The following is a 24,184-nucleotide window of genomic DNA, read 5'->3' as shown; positions in this document are numbered from 1 at the left end:
CCGCAAGTTACCGTATTTTGAGTTAAAGGTTTTTTAATGGCTCTTTACTCTTTTGCGGTGCACGCGCCAAATTGTATGTTTACTGTTGCACACCACAACATTACAAAAGGCTACATTAGTAGACAGCTAATTTCCGTCACTGTATCTTAGGTTCCACGCACTTACTATCATACGAACTCCGTGATTTTAGCAGTTGCTGTCTGGCGTGTGCGCGCACCCTTCCACATCTCTCCTCTGGAAGAGTATAGACCAGCGTCCTGGATGTTCGATATCCTCGCCCGACTGTGTTTTAATTATGATTTTTCAAATGACATGATTTTCTTTATAAAAAATATCTTTAAAAATATATTTTGTCAACAAATGAGCCTTGAAGAAGAGGGCCCGTTTTATATCCGTTTTTCTGTGGTGTAACATAAATGGGACTGTGCTGCTCTCTAGTGGCCATCTACAAGAACAGCTGCGGCTCTTTGCAGCGATTAGAAAGATAAAAGTCTGTCTGCAACGGAAAAATCACAAATCACAACAATTGATGAACACTTTTTTATTTGTTATTTCTGTAACCACAGGGTTTCCACGGAGGCTTTTGGTTTGAAATCTGAATCGACCGGAGCGGAGTGGCAGCGGCTGTCAGGTTTCAGGACTAAAATAGAAATGAATGCGGCTGAGACAAAAGCTGTAGCCGCAGCTCACTCCGTCGTTTCAGAGTTGCTTCAACAGTATCTTAGTGGTTCTTAATGTATATTAATGGTCTTGTGTATCGTATTGGTTTTTAATGTATCTTTAATTCTTAATGTCAGCGGTTGGGTGGCTGATCGTAGGTCTACTTTGTTTCTCTAAGATCGTCATGTCCGACCAAGCCAAACTCAAGTCAGTAGACTTTGAAATTTTCGGAAATGTCCAGGGTAGGTGAGACAAATGAAGAATAATAATGTTGCATTTTGTCAAGCCGACATTAACTAAAATATCTCCGTCTGTGTGCGAGTGTGTGTGGGGTGTTTGTGTGTGTGTGTGTGTGTGTGTGTGTGTGTCTGTGCGTGCGTGCTTCTGTCTGTGTCTGTCTGTCTGTCTGTCTGTCTGTCTGTCTGTCTGTCTGTCTGTCTGTCTGTCCGTCCTGTCTGTCTGGCTCTCTCTAGGTGTCTGTTTCAGGATGGTGAGTAGACCTACTGTGCATTCACTCAGTACTGGTAAACACTCGATTTTAGCGAACCCGATGCAAGTTGTATAACTATGCTGGTTATATTAAAGTTATGTTCTTAATAATGTTCGGGTCCTTACGTTTTTTTGTTCCACATTATTCAAATGTTTTTTCTTGTCCAGTACACGGAGCAGGAGGGGCGGAGCCTGGGCCTGAGTGGGTGGGTCCAGAACACCCGACGAGGCTCTGTTATTGGTCAGATCCAGGGAGCCACCGGAAAGGTTGACCAAATGTCAGTCACTCTGTGGTACCTGCTTCTACTAGTGATAACCAGGCTATCTAGTGGTAACCAGGCTGCTAATAGTGGTGACCAGGCTGCTACAACTGGTAACAGACTGCTACTAGTTGTAACCAGACTGCTACTATTGGTGACCAGACTGCTACTCATGGTGACAGGACTGCTACTAGTGGTAACCAAGCTGCTACTAGTGGTGACCAGGCTGCTACTCATGGTGATAGGACTGCTACTAGTGGTAACCAGGCTGACCAGTAGGTCTGTAGGGTGAAACAAAAGTTGGTCTGTAGGGTGAAACAGCAGTAGGTCTGTAGAGTGTAACAGCAGTAGGTCTGTAAAGTTTAACAGAAGTAGGTCTGTAGAGTGTAACAGCAGTAGGTCTGTAGAGTGTAACAGCAGTAGGTCTGTAGAGTGTAACAGCAGTAGGTCTGTAGGGTGAAACAGAAGTAGGTCTGTAGGTTGTAACAGCAGTAGGTCTGTAGAGTGTAACAGCAGTAGGTCTGTAGCGTGTAACAGCAGTAGGTCTGTAGAGTGTAACAGCAGTAGGTCTGTAGAGTGTAACAGCAGTAGGTCTGTAGGGTGAAACAGAAGTAGGTCTGTAGGTTGTAACAGCAGTAGGTCTGTAGAGTGTAACAGCAGTAGGTCTGTTAAGTGTAACAGCAGTAGGTCTGTTAAGTGTAACAGCAGTAGGTCTGTAGAGTGTAACAGCAGTAGGTCTGTAGAGTGTAACAGCAGTAGGTCTGTTAAGTGTAACAGCAGTAGGTCTGTAAAGTGTAACAGCAGTAGGTCTGTAGGTTGTAACAGCAGTAGGTCTGTAAAGTGTAACAGCAGTAGGTCTGTTAAGTGTAACAGCAGTAGGTCTGTACAGCAGTAGGTCTGTAAAGTGTAACAGCAGTAGGTCTGTAGAGTGTTACCGCAGTAGGTCTGTAGAGTGTAACAGCAGTAGGTCTGTAGAGTGTAACAGCAGTAGGTCTGTAGAGTGTAACAGCAGTAGGTCTGTACAGCAGTAGGTCTGTAGAGTGTAACAGCAGTAGGTCTGTACAGCAGTAGGTCTGTAGAGTGTAACAGCAGTAGGTCTGTACAGCAGTAGGTCTGTACAGCAGTAGGTCTGTGGAGTGTAACAGCAGTAGGTCTGTACAGCAGTAGGTCTGTAGAGTGTAGCAGCAGTAGGTCTGTACAGCAGTAGGTCTGTGGAGTGTAACAGCAGTAGGTCTGTAGAGTGTAACAGCAGTAGGTCTGTACAGCAGTAGGTCTGTAGAGTGTAACAGCAGTAGGTCTGTTAAGTGTAACAGCAGTAGGTCTGTAGGTTGTAACAGCAGTAGGTCTGTACAGCAGTAGGTCTGTAGAGTGTAAAAGCAGTAGGTCTGTACAGCAGTAGGTCTGTAGAGTGTAAAAGCAGTAGGACTGTATTCCAGGATAGGGGAGAGCAGACAAGTGTATTGGGGGAGAGAAGGTGGGAGGACTGGAGAGGAGGTGGGAGGACGTGAAGATCACACTCTCACACTAATGGAACAGAACGTAACGTTAGAAAGGTGTTTCCAGCTGGTATTCATGTAGTTAATCCATCCCCTACCCCTTTCTCTCCCTCTATATCCCTCTCTCTCCCCCCATCTCTCTCTCCTCCCTTCCCCCTTCCCTCCCCATTACCCCCTCCCTCTCTCTTAGCTCTTCTCCTCCTTCCCTCCCTCCAGGAGCCTTGACGATGGCCACCTCTCATTAAATATTAAAACAGGCCTCCACTCTCTTCCATTACTTCCAGTACCCCGCTACTCTAACACTGGGAGCGATGATGCTAGCACTTTAGCACTAGCAGCTGATGCTGGCTCATCTTTAAAGTGCTACACAAAAACACTCCCTAGATTTATTTATTTGTTTATCAGAAATCAACAGCAGGATAAGAATCACTTATACTAAGAAAAAGTTAATAAGTACACATATATATATATATATATATATATATATATATATATATATATATATATATATATATATATATATATATATATATACACAAAGTGCACCGCATTAAAGTTGCTGTGATTCAAGAGCTATTTATTAAGTGTAATTTGTTAGAAATAGCTTAGTCATCTGTCAGCTATTAGCTATTAGTCTCTGTGACAACTCGGAATTTAGATGTTAAATTCCAGAGTATAATGAGAGAGAGAGAGAGATTTAGAATCCCAAATCCTCCTTTTCTCCATGAGGTGTTGCATTTAACTCACTGCTAACATTTTACAATGTGGGTACCATACTTTACGATATATTAAGATTAGTTAAAGCGGTAAAAAGCATTAACTAAGAGTTGTTTAACAGTTAACTAATGGTGTAGTAATCTTTAAGTAATGTGTTCATATTTACTAATAGTTTTCATGTTAATTCTGAATTATTAAATAACGTATAAATAAAAACCGTTACAACTGTTACTTAATTGTTAGTGAATGCTTGATACTGCATTAATTAATGTCAATTAGTTGTTCATTATTGTACCGTTATTGTAAAGTGTATGGTTATGTAAAGTGTAGAAATGAGCCGGGAGCACTCTAAGGTCTGACGGTCTCATTCAGAGGAGATAGTACACTAGTACAGAATATCTGTACTAGTTCAGATCAACTAGTAGATATTCTCAAAGCGCATTGCGCTTACTCACAGCTGACAGATGGCTGTCAGTTCCAACAAATGATACTCAAACACTAGCTCTTAAATCTCTAACCCCTACAGCACCTTTAACAGCTCAATCAACAAGAAAATCTAGACAAGCACACACACACACACACACACACACCCCCCCTTTTGTGTGTGTGTGTGTGTGTGTGTGTGTGTGCACGAAAGGGGTTAGCTAATGGGGTTAGCTGCTAATGCAGTTATCCTTTCCCATGATGCATTGGGCTGACAGTTTAATGGACGTTGATTCTATCATGTTGTCACGGCGACAGACAATGCTCCTACATTCATGTTGTCATGGTGATGCTATAAACTGCATTGGTTTTAGAATTAGTTACTTGAAAACACGTCAGGGGCAGTTAGTTGAAGAGATGCTTTTTGAAGAAATGTTACGGTTAGTTAGTTGAAGAGATGTTAGGGTTAGTTTGTTGAGGAGTTGTTTGGCTTAGTTCTGGTATGAAGTAGTTGGTGTGTGACAGATTATTCCCCCTCCCATAGGAGGGACTGGCTGAGGAATGTGGGAAGTCCCAGCTCTCGAATCGACCGGGCCGTCTTCTCCAATGAGAGAGACCTCAAAGAGCCAGAGCTGAAGGGCTTCAAAACCCGACACTGAGCTCCACCACCAGGCCAATCCTTACCACCAGGCCAACCTCCACGACCAGGCCCATCCCTACCACCAGGCCCACCTCCACCACCAGGCCCATCCCAAGCACCAGGCCAACCTCCACCACCAGGCCAAACCTTACCACAGGCCCATCCCTACCACCAGGCCCACCTCCACCCCCAGGCCCATCCCAACCACCAGGCCAACCTCCACCACCAGGCCCATCCCTACCACCAGGCCACCTCCACCACCAGGCCCATCCCAAGCACCAGGCCAACCTCCACCACCAGGCCAAACCTTATCACAGGCCAATCCTTACCACCAGGCCAACCTCCACCACCAGACCCATCCCTACCACCAGGCCCACCTCCACCCCCAGGCCCATCCCAACCACCAGGCCAACCTCCACCACCAGGCCCATCCCTACCACCAGGCCCACCTCCACCACCAGGCCCATCCCAACCACCAGGTCAACCTCCACCACCAGGCCCATCCCTACCACCAGGCCACCTCCACCACCAGGCCCATCCCAACCACCAGGCCAACCTCCACCACCAGGCCAAACCTTACCACAGGCCAATCCTTACCACCAGGCCAACCTCCATGACCAGGCCCATCCCTACCACCAGGCCCACCTCCACCACCAGGCCCATCCCAGCCACCAGGCCAACCTCCACCACCAGGCCCATCCCTACCACCAGGCCCACCTCCACCACCAGGCCCATCCCTTTCACCAGGCCCATCTCCACCACCAGGCCCATCTCCATCACCAGGCCCATCCCAACCCCCAGGCAAACCTCCACGACCAGGCCAAACCTTACCACAGGCCAATCCTTACCACCAGGCCAACCTCCACCACCAGGCCCATCCCTACCACCAGGCCCACCTCCACCACCAGGCCCATCCCTTTCACCAGGCCCATCTCCACCACCAGGCCTATCTCCACCACCAGGCCCATCCCAACCACCAGGCCAACCTCTACCACCAGGCCAATCCTTACCACAGGCCAATCCTTTCCAACAGGCCAACCTCGAACACCAGGCCCACCTCCACCACCAGGCCCATCCCTATCACCAGGTCCATCTCCACCACCAGGCCCATCTCCACCACCAGGCCCATCACTACCACCAGTGTCTTATCTGCTCTGACTCTGGGTCCGTTATGTCACTATTCCATTAGGGTTTAGTGCTAGAATGTGAACGAGCACCGTGTTCAGAACACTGTGGGCCACACAGTTAGAATGTAATACTGATAATGCCACAAAAAAGAGGTAATCTAAACAAACAATATTATGGATTGATTGGTGAGACTCCCCCACACCTTGACTTACGTACTATAGCAACCATGTTTCTTCATCTTCCAGACCATAATCCTGTCACCATATTAATGTCAGCATTGAGCAGAGCCTAGTAGTGAGCAGCTAGTAGTGAGCAGTGCCTGGTAGTGAGTAATACTATTGCTAGTATAATGACAAAACTATTAAAATAAATACTATTAGTACTAATGCTATTACTAGTAATCATGTACATGAGGTACATGAGGCTATTATCTCTAATGCACAACATTCTACAAAGCCTGTATCACTCTGTTGTTCGGGGACTCTTGTTGTTTGTTGTGTGTTCTTTTCTGAGGAAACTTCAACGTATTCCTTCTGCTATTAAAAAAATACATACAGTAGATGTACATGGCATTTCTATAGCTGATCCTGAATCAGACCTCCCTGTCCTCTTGGTGCTATATTCTCTTTATTCTCTCTATATATACTATATATATATACATTTATTTTATAGAGAAAATGTATATTCTGTATATAGAATATTTAAAGTATATATTATTTTTATTCAACATAAATATCTATATATTTGATAAAATTTGGAATATCTAAAATATATATTTATATATTGTATATATATATAGAATACATATTTATATATTAGACATATTCTCTTTTCAATATAATCTATATATGCCATATATTTTAATGCATTCTCCATTCTACATATTCCATATATCAAGTGTATTTATATATTCCATATATGATAGGCTATATATTTTTATGCTCTCGTTATTCTTTATATTACATATATTATATATCTCATATATTCCATCTATAAATATATTTATATATTCTCTTGATTCTATATTTTCAATACATGTCATTTATCATATACGTATATATATTCTTCATATTCCATATTTTATATATATTATTATATTATTCCACATATTATATATATGCAAGAAATATATCTCATCATATATATATGTATAAATTATATATATTCGATATGTTTTTTATATATATTCATGTGTTATATATAATGTATTTTTTTATACATTATATATATTCTATATATTATCTGTATGTATATAATCTGTATATCTGTAGGGCTATTCTACAGCATCTTTCTGGTGTTTTCACCGAGGTCTCCTCCTCTTTCTCCACCCCGCCTCGCCAAGCCCCGCCCCTCCGGTGCAGCAGCCGTCGGAAGGGAGGAGGAGGGCGGGGCAGGAGGGGGAGCCAGCCAGTGCGGATTGTTGCTTGTCTCTCCTCTCGTCTGCCCCTCGGTCGTCGTCAGTTGCTGAATATCGCGGCGGTGAAGTTTGGAGCTCTCATTATTTTTGTGGTGAGTCTGCATCCCTATTCTTCTTCTTGTAATGGGATGCATTCTGTCGGAGGGGGGTCGTGGCTCCGGTGTCGCAGGGCGGGACTGTAAGATGAACAGATGAGCTGGATAGCGGCGCTGGAGACTGAAATGTTGAAATCTGGGAGATGCTCCGCTAGTTTCTCGACCTTGATGATGAACAATCTGTGGCTTAGAATCACGACCCGCCGCATAAGCATCTGTGTGTAGTTAATGTGCGTGTTGTTTCTGTGCGTGTTGTGATGGGTTTGTGTGTAGGAGGGGATTCCCGTCCGAGTGCATGTTGCTTTTGTGTCCTTCGTTGCCCCCCCCAACCCCCCCCCCCCCCCCCCCCTCCCCTCGGAGGACAGACCAGCCGCCATGGACGCGAGGCGTGGTCGACCTCCATGTTAGGTTTCACACCAGGGCGCCGATCATCAGGAACACTAACACATGTAAACACGTATAAGGGAACACCCGCATACATGTATACACATATAAAGGCCCGCTAGATATTATCATGTTGGCTCGCTAGCTTCTGCCCGATCACAAGGACTCCCTGAGGTCCGCAGTTTTGAAATGTCGACATCAGGTCGTCCCAGAGTTCTGGAATCGCCACAAAGATGTCATGTTGTTAAACCGAGCATCCTCCATCACTTCGTTACGTAACCACGGGCGGTGATTTGGGCTCGCGCATCTTGAGCATCCGGTAAAAATGTTGCGCAAACACTCAGGCCTCGTACGGCCCGGTCCGGCTCGGCTCGGCTCGGCTCGGCCTGGTTCCGCTTGGTCCAACCCTCTTTCAACATGTCCGCAACATGGACGGAACTTCACCGGGAAGATTCCGAGTCATGGGCGACTCCCTCAAAATCATTATCGTCTTCATTAGTTGTTTACTAAGAGGCCTGATGCTCTTAAGTTCTAATAGATATATTTATATATAGAAAGACATAGTTATATCTAGATCTAAAGACATAGATCTATCTATCTATCTATCTATCTATCTATCTATCTATCTATCTATCTATCTATCTATCTATCTATCTCTATTATTTCTATTATCTCTATCTAGTGGGTGTGGGTGGGTGTGTTTACTCCACCCAGACTGCAGTGACCAGCTGTATGAGGTCATGGTCTTTCCAGTGGTTTCTATAAAGTATTGAGGGTCTTCATACGTAATAAAGGAAAATAATATCATAGCAATACATGTTGGAGGGCCTATCAAATAAATACAGTTCGGGTATGTGTGCTGGAATGTGTATGTTTGCAGGCCTGCTTTGAAACAGCTGCATATGAACCCAAAATAAATGGAAGGGGGGAGACACATGCTGTGTGTGTGTGCGTGTGTGTCAGAGAGCTTCTTGTTTACGCAGCTGTTGGCATCTTCAGATACGGACGGCTACGCTAGGCTAGTCTGATGAACTAGGCTATGTGCTGGTCTGTTAGGCTATGCTAGTCTGCTTCGCTAGGCTAGCTTCCTAGGCTATGCAAGTCTGCTAGGATGTGCTTGGGAGACTCGCCATCTAGCTTCAAACTAAAGACTCATGTGTTGTACGACCAGTGGCTGGAGGAGCTGGTCCTACTGGGTTCATCTCTGGAGGAGCTGGTCTTACTGGGTTAATGGTTCTGGAGGAGCTGGTCTTACTTGGTTAATGGTTCCGGAGGAGCTGGTCTTACTGGGTTTATGGTTCTGACATTGGTGACTCGGCTGGAAGATCCAAATCTCTTCTAGTGCGTCCTGAAGGGTCTGGGATGTGAGCCTACTGGACCTAACTGTGAGGAGAGGAGGAGAACAGAGAGGAGAGAAAGAGAACCGAGAGGAGAGGCGGAGTGAGAGGAGAGGAGGAGTAGGAGGAGAGGAGGATGAGAACAGTGAGGAGAGGAGGAGTGAGAGGAGAGGAGGATGAGAACACTGAGGAGAGGACAACAGATGAGAGGAGAGAAGGAGAACAGATGAGAGGAGAGAAAGAGAACCGAGAGGAGAGGCGGAGTGAGAGGAGAGGAGGAGTAGGAGGATGAGAACAGTGAGGAGAGGAGGATGAGAACACTGAGGAGAGGAGGACAACAGATGAGAGGAGAGAAGGACAACAGATGAGAGGAGAGAAGGAGAACAGAGAGGAGAGGAGGAGAGGAGAGGAGGAGAACAGATGAGGGGAGCGAAGGAGAATAGAGAGGAGAACAGGGAGGAGTGAGAGGAGAGAAAGAGAACAGAGAGGAGAGGAGAGGAGGAGGAAAACAGAGAGGAGAGGAGGAGAACCGAGAGGAGAGGGGGAGCTTGGCTGTAGCTGAACGGTGGCGTGAAGTGGACTTCAGAGGGAGGGGCTAAACACAGGAAACACACGGCCCTCTGGGAATGGGCGAGAGATCTCTCTCTCCAAATGGATTTTTTTTGTTTATATTTTATTCATTACAGAGAAGTATCTCATAACAACCACGGTCTTCTCCTCGGAGCTGCCCAGTACACCGGCAGTCTTCTATTGGTTCTACTGGGAGCTGCTGTCCGTGGCTGACACACATTGATGGGGGCTGGAGTCTTTACTGACAAACTAGTGTTTCTAAAAATTGATAAGGGAGACAGACCCCAACCCACACTCCCACCCACGTCCCGAACACTCGCTCACCCTCCAGGAATGTGTCTATCTGCCTCCCAGATTAGAGCAGCCCGTAGCTCCGCCTGCAGCTGCTCTGTCTCACCATGTGGGTGGGGTTTAAAGCGGTGTGCCCTCTGAGTTCACCCCAGCTCACGTCCACCCACTGCATGTGGACATGAATGTTCACCTCCACCCCGTGACGTAGCGAGGTCTACACCTCATGACGGAGGAAGGTCTCCACTTCATGAAGGGACATTTCCGCCTCACGATGTAGCGACGTCTCCACCTTGTGACGTGGTAACGTCTCCACCTCATGACATAGGGACGTCTGCATCTCATGAAGTAGCGAGGTCTCCACCCCATTACGTAGGGACGTCTCCACCTCATGACGTAGGGACGTCCCCAGCTCATTACATCTGGAAGAGGAAGACATGGCTGCTATGATAACTTTAGTCCAGTGTGGTGGAGTCTCTCTGCATTCGATCCATAACAGTTTGCTTGGATTGCCTCTTTTGTGGACTTTTTAATTGTTCAAATCAGTTGGAAATGTGGATCACCAAGGCAACGTGTCAGAGTGGGGGACCTGCAAGCACATCATTGACTTTTAAAAGCAAACACAAACTGGGCCAGTGCTAGTTTGGTAAAAAAGGGCTCTGAAAGGTTTCCAATCAACACTGTTGATTGTAGGAATCCCTTCTGAAAGGAAGCAAGGCGTAACTCTGCCCCGTTCTGATGTTGGTTTCCAGGCCAGGTTCTGTGCCCTCTCCCCTCCCTGTTCTGCTGTAACCCAGTAGGACTGCTGGGTCAGAGGTTCTGCTGTAACCCAGTAGGACTGCTGGATCAGAGGTTCTGCTGTAACACAGTAGGACTGCTGGATCAGAGGTTCTGCTGTAACACAGGAGGACTGCTGGGTCAGAGGTTCTGCTGTAACATAGTAGGACTGCTGGATGAGAGGTTCTGCTGTAACACAGTAGGACTGCTGGATGAGAGGTTCTGCTGTAACATAGAATGACTGCTGGGTCACAGATTAAAGTCCCCCTCATGGAAAAGTGTCATAAGTGTGTCCCAGTGTTGGAGGCTATATCGAGTATAGATCTAGAGGAGATGAGTAGTTTGGGTTGAACTAACTAGCTGTTAGTCTGCAGCCCTAGCTCTTTGGTGAGCTAGTGGAAGAGGAGTTATTGGTTGTTCCAGAAGGTCCTTTGCCCTCTCGGGGGATAGGAGGAGAGCCAGCAGAACACACTGATACTCTGTGTGGCTTTCAGGTCATATGGAGGTCTCAAGCTCGTAGTGTAGCTTAGCATAGCATAGCGTCGCGTTGCAAGGCCTGTTTAGAGTTGAAAAGATTGTGTGTGTGTGTGTGTGTGTGTGTGTGTGTGTGTGTGTGTGTGTGTGTGTGTGTGTGTGTGTGTGTGTGTGTGTGTGTGTGTGTGTGTGTGTGTGTGCGTGCATTAACAGAGGAGGGCTTGTTCTTCAACGCTCCTCCTTGCTCCTCATGTGGAGACATATGGCTAACAAGCTGCTCTCAGCTTCCGCTAACACTTAGTCTCTCCTTTTATTCTCCTCTCCTTCTCCTCCATCTCCTCCTCTCTCCCCCCTCCTCCTCTCCTCCTTCCCCATATCTTCTCTTCCATCTCCTCCTGCGCCTCCTCTCTCCCCCCTCCTCTCTCGCCTCTCCTCTCCCCCTTCTACTCCTCTCCTCCTCTGCCTCCTCTCTCCTCCCCTCCTCTCCTCCTTCTCCTCCTCTCTATACAATGAGTTTATGCTGCGTTCACAAATAGAATACTCCATCAGCCGGGTCAGCTGAACAGCAGCCAATAGGAGTGCAGCCTGACTCCATTAACTCAGCAGCCAATTGCAGAGATCTCAGTCTCATTATGACAGGTCGTCAATGCATTACTTCTACTCCTCTTCCGGTAACTACTGCAGGAGCGATCAATGCTCAATGCGGCCTCATAGCGGAGATGAAAGGCTCTGATACGATCAAATAAGATCTGAGAAGAACTTATTGATTGGAGATCACAGTAGAATGTACCGGACATCGATAGGAAGGCCATTAGCGGAAGATCGCTTTGGGAAGAAGAATATCCTAAAAAAAGACGGAAGGGAAAAATGTTAAATATAAACATTCCCACGAAACATTCAAAACACACTCTAAATTACACACGCACACAAACAACATGAGCACACCATTAAAGTACACACACTTCCTGTAACTAATGGATCTGATGCCCAAGAGATGCACTCAGTTAAGCACAAGGATGGGTTGTGCTCTGTAGGCGGGAGTGGTCTTGTTGTTATGTTATGTACATTATGTTATATGATATAACGACGATGTGATCTCTTGGCAGGGTCTGGTTGTGTTGTTTTGCGATGTACGTCATGTACGTTATGTTATATGATATTATAGGATGTGTTATGTCTGAATGGCGTGGTCTTGTTTTTATGTCATATGTTACGTTATACGTGTGACCTGTTATGTACATTGTGTTTATATTTAATATTAATAATGGGATATGTTATGTCTGCATGGCGTGGTCTTGTTGTTATGTCATATGTTACGTTATACGTGTGACCTGTTATGTACATTGTGTTTATATTTAATATTAATAATGGGATGCCTTCTGTGTGCAGGGCGTGGTCGTGTTGTTATGTGATGTGATGTATGTCATGTAATATGATACAATAGGATGTATTATGTGTGTATGGCATGGTCTTGTTGTTGTTGTGTTATACGTTTCACCTGTTATGTACATTGTGTTGTATTAAGTGATGGGATGTGTTCTGTGCGCAGGGCGTGGTCGGAGCAGCGGATGCAGAGGTAGGAGCTGTGAGGTCAGAGTTCAGAGGTCATGATGACTACGGTGGCCGGGGAGCTTGAGCACATGGAGCTGCAGTACAGCAGCGACACTGTCAACAACCGCTGGGACGACGAGTGGGACAACGAGAACAGCTCGGCACGCCTCTTCGAGCGCTCCCGCATCAAGGCCCTGGCAGGTAGGCTGCTACAGTACTAATACTAGTACTACAGTACTAGAACACTCCTGCATCAAGGCCCTGGCTGGTAGGCTGCTACAGAACTAATACTAGTACTACAGAACCAGAACACTCCTGCATCAAGGCCCTGGCAGGTAGGCTGCTACAGTACTAATACTAGTACTACAGTACCACAACACTCCTGCATCAAGGCCCCTAGCAGGTAGGCTGCTACAGTACTACAACAGTACTAATACTAGTACTACAGTACTAGAACACTCCCGCATCAAGGCCCCTAGCAGGTAGGCTGCTACAGTACTACTGCAGTACTAATACTAGTACTACAGTACTAGAACACTCCTGCCTCAAGGCCCTGGCAGGTAGGCTGGTACAGTACTACTACAGTACTAATACTAGTACTACAGTACTAGAACACTCCTGCATCAAGGCCCTAGCAGGTAGGCTACTGCACAGGTCTAGTACTAGGACTACGGTACTAGTACTGATACTACAGAAATAGAACGCCCCCGCATCAAGGCTCTAGCAGGTAGGCTGCTAGTACTAATACCACAGTACTAGTAGTCAGACTACAGCACTAGTTCCAATGCTGCAGTACTAGTACTAAGCCAACAGTACTGGTACTAATGCTACAGTACTTATTCTAGTTCTGGAGTACAGAACGTTCTAGTACGCTCTAAAGTAGTAATACCACACCTTGCTCGCATCCCCTCCACCCACAGACTAGAGGTAATCTGCGTCCGGACCCAAACCATGGTTGCCCCGTCCAACTAAAGGTTTGGGTTAAGGACGTGGATTACGTCATTTTCCAGCCCTCATCTCCAGCACCACCTCCCACGCACTTCCCTCAGCCCCGGGGTCCGGGCCCCCTGCTTGCAGAACGAACCACGGAGAGGCCCTGGACCTCATTACAGTCACTCACACACTCTGTAGTCCAGCGTCTAGAGACAGAGCCAGGTGAACTGTCCCACACAGAAACCCCAATCTGAAGCCACCTCAAACAACAGGTCTTCTCCGTTGTCCGGCCAGTCCGCGAGTACATCATCACAGCTTACTTTACATCTTAGACTCCAGCACGTTCTTAGTTCGGCCTCTTTAAGTCCCGGCACCCTCAATACTGAGTGCAGACAGCCAAGTGTAACCACCAACCCGAAGCATTGACCAAAGGAGACGAGATTCAAAGTTAACTGACTCAATCCCACAAGCGTTGTGAGGGATTGGAACCATTCACTCCATCAAACCCGTAGTGATCATCCGTGACCAAAACCGGAGTCAGATCCCTCCCTACAAAACCATAGACGTTGATACTGACAGTTATCCCGGTGCCAACTGTTTCCACATCACATACGTTTTAAATACAACCCCCATCAACCCCGACACCAAGATTGTGCTGCTCTCTCTGGGCCTTTACAACACTCCTCTCTGGCTCCCCCTTGGGGCGAGGTCGCTAAAAATCAAAACCTTCCGCGGCTCCACTCCCTCAGAGCCCAGCTGCTACATCTCCTTTCCTTTTGACCTGGAATGTAGCTAAAGATTAACAAAGCTTTTTTTTATATAAAAAGAGAGCGAGGGAGGGAGAGAGGGAGTAGGATGTTTGTGGGTGTGTTCAGGAAGTATCTGGGATGTGTTGTGGACGATCAACAATAGTGGGAAACGCCTCCCCCCCTCCCCCGCTGCAAGCTGACATCACCAGCCAGTGGTCAAATTACAACCTACCCCCACCCTGTGTGAGAGACACAGAGAGCGAGGGAGAGAAGTCTTTCATTTTTTATTGCACTGTTTTCTGAGGGAACTGTTAAGATCTGCTATATTGGCTTGGTGTGTGTGTTTAGTGTGTTGAGTGTGTGTGTGTGTGTTTAGTGTGTGTGTGTGTGTGTGTGTGTGTGTGTGTGTGTGTGTGTGCGATGCCGTTTCCCTCCATTCTCTGAGCAGAGGGAGGGGTCAGAGTCTGTGTGTGAGAGCGAGTGAGCAGGGGTCAGTGTGTAAGAGAGAGAGGGGGGGGTGTGGCTACACAGCTTCGTCTTCCTCACAGCCACACGGGAAACTCTTGGAGCCACCAAGCTGCTCCAAAGTTTCCTATAAACTTCCTGTAAAGTTATTCTAAAGTTTCCTATAAAGTTGCTCTAAGGTTTCCTATAAAGTTGCTCTACGGTTTCCTGTGAAGTTGCTCCAAAGTTTCCCGAGCTGCCTGCCTTGAGGACTTCAGCAGAGAGCTGGTCTGAGGATCCACTGGACTGGACTGGACTAGGCTGCATGCTTAATGGTCCTTGGACTGTTCTGGACTAGGGTGTTTGGAATACTGTTGTGAACTAGGGTGTTTGGAATACTGTTAGTGCTTGGAGGCATGGATCTAGACTGGGGGGCTACAGACTCCCCCTACCCGGGAGGTCCCGACCAGGCAACGCTCAACTTTAACCTGCTGGAGGGACGCTTCAAACAGCTACAAGGTAAGACAGGCAGACAGTAAGACGGCCAGGGAGACACAGAGAGTCAGACAGAAAGGAGGACAGACAGAGAGACAAGAGGACAAGCAGATGTAGGCGGAGACAGATGCATGACCTGAAAAAAACAAAACTGATTAATGAAGTAATACAACTATTTAACCCTTAGCTCAGTCTACAGCATCTTGTGCAAATATCTGACAGTCCTTATATTGATTATATATTGACCCCACGACTCAAAGGTCCTGGCAGGAGCTGATATCAAGGGCCAGACAGTAGTGCATTGGGTCTTCACAACGGAAAGCTTCTGGGTTGAAACCCCGATGTCTGCCAGGCGCCCTCCTTGTGCAAATTGTCCTAACATCCAAAATCACAGAAAGCTTTAGGGTGGAACAGGGAAGGCTATGATGGAACAGGGAACGTCATGATGGAACAGGGAACGTCGTGATGGAACAGGGAATGTCGTGATGGAACAGGGAACGTTGTGATGGAACAGGGAACGTTGTGATAAAACAGGAAACGACATGATGGAACAGGGAACGTTATGATACAACAGGAAACGTTGTGATGGAACAGGAAACGTTATGATGGAAAAGGGAACGTTATGATGGTAAAGGGAACGTTGTGATGGAACAGGAAACGTTGTGATGGAACAGGGAACGTTATGATGGAACACGAAACTTTATGATGGAACAGGGAACGTCACAAAGAAATGGGGAACGTCGTGATGGAACAGGAAACGTTATGAAGGAACAGGGAACGTTATGATGGAACAGGAAACAATATGATTTGCCCAGAGAACTGGTTGGATACAGACAGACAGACATTGATATCCCAGTGAGTCTGGAGAGGGGAGAAACTGGACCAGTCCCGAACTGTGGTCCGTTTAGGTTCTTTTGAGTGTTGGGACTCTGCACTTTCAATTTTAGAACAAGCTGGGGTCGGCTTGATTCTCTGTTTGTGTGCGTGCGTGCGTGTGTGTACGTGCGTGCGTGCGTGCGTGCGTGTGTGTGTCAGAGGAGGATGAACACTTGGGCCACACCTCACCAAGATACAGGACGTGCTCAGCGTTCCATTCTAACACAGGATGTTGCTTTAACAGAACAGGAAGTAACAGACGACCATTGACCCTACAGATTGTCCTGACCCCCCCAGACACACCTCAACAACCTGCTGATTGGATGACAAGAAAAGAAAGATTTAATCATAGTGGAGATAGGACTAGGATTTGTGACTTCACAAGTAGACATCAATCATCAATCATCAATATATCTGAGCCATTTTAACAATCTCCTACATGATCTAAACCCTCCTGTAACCATTGTAACACATTTCTACACAATCCACACCTTCCTGTAATCATGATAACGATATCCTACGCGATCATTACCCTTCTGTAACCATGGTGATGAGGCAGACCCCCGGATAACACTGCTCAGATGTGCAATTAACACACTTACTGTGTGTGTGTGTGTGTGTGTGTGTGTGTGTGTGTGTGTGTGTGTGTGTGTGTGTGTGTGTGTGTGTGTGTGTGTGTGTGTGTGTGTGTGTGTGTGTGTGTGTGTGTGTGTGTGTGTGTGTGTGTAGATGAGCGGGAGGCGGTCCAGAAGAAGACCTTCCTTAAGTGGGTGAACTCTCACCTGTCGAGGGTCTCATGCCGCATCAGTGACCTCTACCTGGACCTCCGCGATGGGCGCTCCCTCATCAAACTCCTGGAGGTGCTGTCCGGGGAGAGGCTGGTGAGTCACAGACACGCACGCACGCACAAAGATACAGACAGACCGACAACATCAGCATCATAACAGGGTGTGCTGTTCAAGGCAGAGATAAGAGGGGCCTATAAAACCCAATAGAACCTGATCTGACCTTGACTAGAGAAGATCCCATCCTCCATGCTTCTATGACTCATATAGTACGAGGAGTGCTGTTCCAACCCCTCAAACCACAATGTAATCCTCCCATATAGATACACATAGCTGGTCACATAGCTGGTCAGCCCCATGCAGTCACTTTATATCCCACCTGCTGGGTTACAACGGCAATACTGACTGGACACACAGACAGTGACCACTAGGGGTGTGCACGGGTACACTTGTACATGTGTAACCGGTTAGTAAATCATAGCCGTTGAGGAAAAATAAGTAAACGAAAACCGTAAAAAAAAATAATAAATCACCGCGCCATTGGTTTCAATGGGATTTGCGACGGTCCATACTTTCAACATAAAGTGTACATATTTATAATTCGAAATTCGTCCCAGCCTTTATTCCACAGATATTCTAGGGTCTATAGCATATAACCGCTTTTTCTGATTACAGTTTAATGTAACAGTAAGCTGACAACATCCTAATTAACACCGCAACTGCAAATTAACCACACGGAGATAACCATGGCAACGGTCAAACAAATATTCTTTTTGCGGTCATTCTGCTCGCGCATCTGCTGTGTTGATAGATAAATAATCCCCCTATATCGTGACTGCGGTCCACTTCAAAAAAAATTCATTAATTAATAAAAAAACGGTTAACCGTGTACACGAAAAAAAAGGGGTTGTGTAACCGTTTACAATTTTTTGTAACCGTTCACACCCCTAGTGACCACATCCCCAGACTGACAGACTTTTCTACATAGTTATAATTACCTACAGACAATAATAACATGCACCCCCCCCCCCCCCCCCATCCCAAGGCCACTAAGGGCATCATTAACTAAGGACAATAATAACATGTCCCCCCCAGCCCACTAAGGTCCTCATGACCTCCAGACAGTAATAACATGTCGTGCCCACCCAGTCCAAGCCCACTAAGGGCCCACTAAGGGCCTCGTTAACTACAGACAATAATAACATGTCGCCCCCACCCCCCCAGCCCAAACCCACTAAAGGCCTCATTACCTACAGACAATAATAACATGTCGCCCCCACCCCACCAGCCCAAGCCCACTAAGGGGCGCATGCGGATCCACTGCCTGGAGAACGTGGACAAGGCGCTGCAGTTCCTGAAGGAGCAGCGGGTCCATCTGGAGAACATGGGCTCCCACGACATCGTCGACGGCAACCACCGCCTCACGCTGGGCCTCATCTGGACCATCATCCTCCGCTTCCAGGTAACACACACCTGTCCAGGTAACAAACCTGTCCAGGTAACAAACCTGTCCAGGTAATGCACACCTGTTCAGGTAACACACACCTGTTCAGGTAACACACACCTGTCCAGGTAAAACACACCTCTCCAGGTAACACACACCTGTCCAGGTAACAAACCTGTCCAGGTAACACACACCTGTCCAGGCACCACACACCTGTCCAGGTAACAGACACCCATCTTTCCTGGTAACACACACCTGTAAGTTAAACACACCTCTCCAGGCAACACACCTCTCCAGGTAACACACAACTCTGAAGGTAACAGACACACACCTCTCCAAGTAACACACACCTCTCAAGGTAACAGACACACACCCCTTCAGGTAACACACCTGTCTAGGTAACACAAACTGGCTTGAGTTAAAGTTTGTCCTTCATCACAGACACAGCCTCAAAGCTTATCCATATCAGATTATATGCAAACACAACTATCTTCTTACATTTTACATTTAATGCATTTAACAGACGCTTCTATCCAAAGTGAATTACAATAATTACATTTGTCGAGCCAACTGTAGACGCGCCTTCTCTAACACATACACTTATAAACTTCAGATGATGTATAACTTTACAAATATTCATCATTACACATTCAGGTAATTATTTGCTGTCGACACATCAGATAATCCAATTGTTTTAAGCAAGAACTCAACCCTTCAGGTCAAAGTCTGCTCCTCTCCGGAACGTCTACACTCAGCTTGTTGTATCGGCCGTGGAGCGCCAGATAGTTGTCATGGCAATACAGCCCACTAGCAACAGTGTCTCTGCTATGGTTTGACCTTTGAGTCGAGATATATGCCCCCGCCTGGTACACCAGAGGCTCAACGCTAACTAGTGGCTAAATGCGAACTAGCTGCTTAACACTCCACGGACTACATCCACAGTTTTCTAAACTACATGCTAGGCTCTGACAAAAAACAACAAACAGTTAAATGCTAACTAGCCTGTAGTCGCTCCAGAGACTACATACACGGCATGGTCAAACCTAACCTGGGATTCGGTCTCACCCATCTAGTGGTTATCTAAGGGTTAGTAAGCGGGTAACACTTACTAGCTGTTGAATGCTCCTCATGGCTCCAAATCCACATGTCCAGTCCCTCAATTTTTATTAGATTAGATTCTACAATTGTATTACTGCAAAGTACATATACTCCAACATATCTATAACTCTCATCATTAGCATATCTCTGCATCTAGCAGTTTATCTTTATCTATTTCAATCAGTTTATCTTTATCTATCTCTCTATCAATTTATCTTTATCTGTCTCTCAATCCATTTATCTCACTAGTGCTTTGTCTATAGTATATAGTCCACTGACCCATTTTTTTTTTTTTGTCTGTCTCTCTCTCTGTCTGTCTCTACCTATCTTGTCTGTCTCACAGATCCAAGACATCCGCGTGGAGACAGAAGACAACAAGGAGAAGAGATCCGCTAAGGACGCTCTGCTGCTCTGGTGCCAGATGAAGACTGCTGGGTACTGATACTACAAACTATAAATACTACTACCAATAATACTGCTAGAAGTAATCGTACTACATACCACAAATACTACTACTAATTATACTGCTAGAAGTAATCATACTATATACTATAAATACTACTACTAATACTACTGCTAGAAGTAAATATACTACATACTATAAAAACTACTACTGACAATACTGCTATAAATACGACTACTAATACTACTGCTAGAATAAATATACTACAAACTAATCTAATTGTTTTTTTTCAGATATCCAAACGTCAACATCCACAACTTCTCCACCAGCTGGCGTGACGGCATGGCCTTCAACGCCCTCATTCATAAACACAGGTAACAATCTAGCTATCGTGCCGCTAAGATTCTAGGTAGCACGCAGCTAACAGGCTAGTTAGCAAAAAGCTGAAATTCACTTATGTGACATTGATTTAGGTTTTATTCAAAGTGACTTGCAATAAGTGGATCACCCATGAAGATGCGACCCAGAAACTGAAGAATCATGTGGGTACATATAGTCAAATAAGCAAACTGCATCCTCCAGTCGGCGAGGAGGATGTACAGGTTTCAGCTCTTCTTTAGTCAGTGGGAGGCTTCTTTAGTCAGTGGGAACAAACTGTTGGACGGCCACAGAGCTTGGTGGACACAATACATTCAGCTAGTACCAGTGACTTGAATCGGATTCGAGCCGCCAGCAGTAGCCAGGCATGTTGCAGAGGAGCGAGGCATTATGGGAGAACAGGGGCAGGAGGACCAGAGTTCCCACAGGCTAGTTAACATATGTTAGCACACAGCTAACAAGCTTGTAACGAGGGTTACAGGCTAGTTAGCAGAAAAGTGACATGCTAGTTAGCACATAGCTAACGCGGTAGTTGGCACACAGCTTATACAAAGACACAGGTTACTGATGCATACCTTAAGGTAATGTGTGTGTTTGTATGTGTGTGTGTGCAGACCGGACCTGATAGACTTTGACAGACTGAAGAAGTCCAACGCCCACCACAACCTGCAGAACGCCTTCAACCTGGCGGAGCAACACCTGGGCATCACCAAGCTGCTGGACGCTGAGGGTGAGTGACACTGGTAGTAGTGTTATGGGTACTGGAGTAGTACTACAATACACACTGGTAGTAGTGTTATGGATACTGGAGTAGTACTAGTACTACAATACACACTGGTAATAGTGTTATGGATACTGAAGTAGTACTAGTACTACAATACACACTGGTAATAGTGTTATGGATACTGTAGTAGTACTAGTACTACTATACACACTCGTAGTAGTGTTACGGACACTGTAGTAGTACTAGTACTACTGTACACACTAGTAGTAGTGTTATGGATACTGTAGTATTATTAGTACCACTATACACACTAGTAGTAGTGTTATGGATACTGTAGTACTAGTACCACTATACACACTAGTAGTAGTGTTATGGATACTGTAGTAGTACTAGCACTACTGTACACACTAGTAGTAGTGTTACGGATACTGTAGTATAATTAGTACCACTATACACACTAGTAGTAGTGTCGTGGATACTGTAGTAGTACTAGCACTACTTATATATAATGTCATGTTTTCTGTGTGCAGACATCAGCGTTGACCACCCAGACGAGAAGTCGGTCATCACCTACGTTGTCACATACTACCACTACTTCTCCAAGATGAAAGCCCTGAAGGTCGAGGGGAAACGCATCGGAAAGGTACGCGCAAGTACAACATAATGCTACACTATGCGCATTCAAGTATCACATAGTACTACACTGTATGCATTCAAGTACCACATAATACCACACCATACTCATTCACCCTTAGTACACACATTACACTTTACTAGTATGCATTCACTCTTAGTGCACACATATTACTAAACTAGGACCCATTCCACCGAAGTACACGCATATTCCACTCTCCTAGCTTACTCTGCCTCTACTGGCTGCTATACGCCACCTCTACTAACGGTGTCTGTCTCCCCCTGGTGGTCAGGTCCTGGACAACGCTCTGGAGTCCCAGAAGCTGATCGACAAGTATGAGTCTCTGTCCTCCGACCTGCTGGAGTGGATCGAACAGACCATAATAATCCTCAACAACCGCAAGTTCGCCAACTCTCTGACGGGCGTCCAGCAGCAACTACAAGCCTTCAATTCCTACCGCACGGTGGAGAAGCCCCCCAAGTAAGACACACACACGCACACACACACACACACACACACACACACACACACACACACACACACACACACACACACACACACACACACACACACACACACACACACACACACACAGTGTCGATGAGAAGATGATGATGAGAGATAAAGATGATGATGGCGATGAGGGGATGGTGATGAAGATGATAGAATGATTATGATGGTGAGGTTGATGATGATGTGAAGACGATGAGAGGTTAAAGATGATGTCGGTGGTGATTAGAGGATGATGATGATGGTGGTGATGATAAGAGGATGATGATGATGGTGATAAGAGGATGATGATGATGGTGGTGGTGATAAGAGGATGATGATGATGGTGGTGTTGATAAGAGGATGATGATGATGGTGGTGGTGATAAGAGGCCGATGCTGATGATGATTGTGGTGGCGGTGGTCTCAGGTTCACAGAGAAGGGGAACTTGGAGGTCCTTCTGTTCACCATCCAGAGCCGGATGAGGGCCAACAACCAGAAGGTGTACACCCCCCGCGAGGGCAAGCTCATCTCTGACATCAACAAGGTGAGCCCCGACCCCTGACCCCTGACTCCTGACCCCTGACCCATGACCACTGACCCCACAGCGGCTGCACTTGGATGCTGTGTAACAAAAGGTGACCGAACGCTGTTTTGTGATAGGCCTGGGAGCGTCTGGAGAAGGCGGAGCACGAGCGCGAGCTGGCTCTGAGGACGGAGCTGATTCGCCAGGAGAAACTGGAGCAGCTGGCGAGACGCTTCGACCGCAAGGCGGCCATGAGGGAGACCTGGCTGAGTGAGAACCAGAGACTAGTGTCACAGGTAAGACACGCACACACACACACACAAACCCACACCCACTGGGCCTGTATAGCTTTATAACACCAATCATATTGATTAATAATTACCAGGGCCAGGAATCCTGTTGAATAATTAAACTACTCCTCTCTCCTCTCCCTAACCCTCTCTCCTTCTCCCTTCTCTTCTCCCCTCTCCCCCTCCCCTCTCTCCTTCTCCCTTCTCTTCTCCCCTCTCCCCCTCCCCTCTCTCCTTCTCCCTTCTCTTCTCCTCTCTCCTCCTCCCCTCTCTCCTTCTCCCTTCTCTTCTCCTCTCTCCTCCTCCCCTCTCTCCTTCTCCCTTCTCTTCTCCCGTCTCCCCCTCCCCTCTCTCCTCCAGGATAACTTTGGCGTGGACCTGCAGGCGGTGGAGGCCGCCACCAAGAAGCACGAGGCCATCGAGACAGACATCGCCGCGTACGAGGAGCGCGTGCAGGCGGTGGTGTCCGTGGCGAGGGAGCTGGAGGCGGAGTCGTACCACGACATCAAGCGCGTGACGGCCAGGAAGGACAACGTGCTGCGGCTGTGGGAGTACCTGCTAGAGCTGCTGAAGGCGCGCCGGCAGCGGCTGGAGCTCACCCTGGGCCTGCAGCACGTCTTCCAGGAGATGCTGCACATCATGGACTGGATGGACGAGATGAAGGTAGGGAGGGGCGGGGGGAGAGGGAATATGAGGGAGAGAGGAGAGAGGGGGAGATATAAGGAAACAGGAGAGATGAGAGAATTGTAGGGAGAGAGAGAGAGAGAGAGAGAGAGAGAGAGAGAGAATAGATGCACCCACTAGACGCAGGACTGGAAGTCGTAGTGTTGTGGGTGGAGGCGTCATGGATGAGTCATTCTGTGTGTCTCTGCAGATGTTGCTGCTGTCCCAGGACTACGGGAAACACCTGCTGGGGGTGGAGGACCTTCTGCAGAAACACAGCCTGGTGGAGGCAGACATCTCCATCCAGTCCGACCGCGTCAAGGCAGTCAACTCCACCGCTCACAAGTTCTCCATCACTGGAGACGGTGAGGGCTCCATCTCCCTAACCTGACCTGGCTCTACCCTTAACCTAACTCCCCAGACCTGACCCTAACCTTACCCTAACCTGACTTGATTTAACCCTAACCTGACTTGACTTAACCCTAACCTGACTTGACTTAACCTTGCAGGGCTGGACCCCCCCCATCATATTTATTATTCATTGTTG

The 24,184-nt window shown here is 46.8% G+C and overlaps 2 protein-coding genes across 3 annotated transcripts in view; both read left to right on the top strand.

Annotated features, from left to right (window-relative positions):
• Positions 1 to 790: 790 nt before the first annotated feature.
• acyp2 (acylphosphatase 2, muscle type) lies at positions 791 to 4,704 on the top strand (the record flags this gene model as incomplete). The annotated part of the gene is made up of 4 exons (XM_079729470.1): positions 791 to 902; positions 1,134 to 1,150; positions 1,318 to 1,427; positions 4,590 to 4,704. The coding sequence occupies 4 exons, from the start codon at positions 791 to 793 to the stop codon at positions 4,702 to 4,704; spliced, it is 354 nt and encodes a 117-aa protein (XP_079585596.1).
• A 2,513-nt stretch (positions 4,705 to 7,217) lies between these two features.
• Positions 7,218 to 24,184, top strand: part of sptbn1 (spectrin, beta, non-erythrocytic 1) — a 31,740-nt gene continuing 14,773 nt past the window's right edge. Inside the window, exons 1-13 of one of the 2 annotated variants that reach the window (XM_079730165.1) lie at positions 7,218 to 7,322; positions 12,705 to 12,907; positions 16,933 to 17,084; positions 18,277 to 18,450; positions 19,874 to 19,965; positions 20,227 to 20,307; positions 20,926 to 21,041; positions 21,566 to 21,678; positions 21,962 to 22,149; positions 22,588 to 22,705; positions 22,822 to 22,980; positions 23,335 to 23,637; positions 23,849 to 24,002. In XM_079730165.1, coding sequence (XP_079586291.1) covers positions 12,763 to 12,907; positions 16,933 to 17,084; positions 18,277 to 18,450; positions 19,874 to 19,965; positions 20,227 to 20,307; positions 20,926 to 21,041; positions 21,566 to 21,678; positions 21,962 to 22,149; positions 22,588 to 22,705; positions 22,822 to 22,980; positions 23,335 to 23,637; positions 23,849 to 24,002 — 1,795 coding nt within the window. In that variant the 5' untranslated portion in view covers positions 7,218 to 7,322; positions 12,705 to 12,762. Of the gene's footprint in view, positions 7,323 to 12,704; positions 12,908 to 14,957; positions 15,352 to 16,932; positions 17,085 to 18,276; positions 18,451 to 19,873; positions 19,966 to 20,226; positions 20,308 to 20,925; positions 21,042 to 21,565; positions 21,679 to 21,961; positions 22,150 to 22,587; positions 22,706 to 22,821; positions 22,981 to 23,334; positions 23,638 to 23,848; positions 24,003 to 24,184 lie in introns of those variants that run through there. The other variant, XM_079730166.1, reaches the window with a different exon arrangement.

This window comes from Pollachius pollachius, assembly GCF_949987615.1.
Source record: "Pollachius pollachius genome assembly, chromosome: 2".
Lineage (NCBI taxonomy): Eukaryota > Metazoa > Chordata > Actinopteri > Gadiformes > Gadidae > Pollachius > Pollachius pollachius.
The sequence above is the reverse complement of the archived record's forward strand: the minus strand, read 5'-3'. Positions and strand labels throughout refer to the sequence as shown.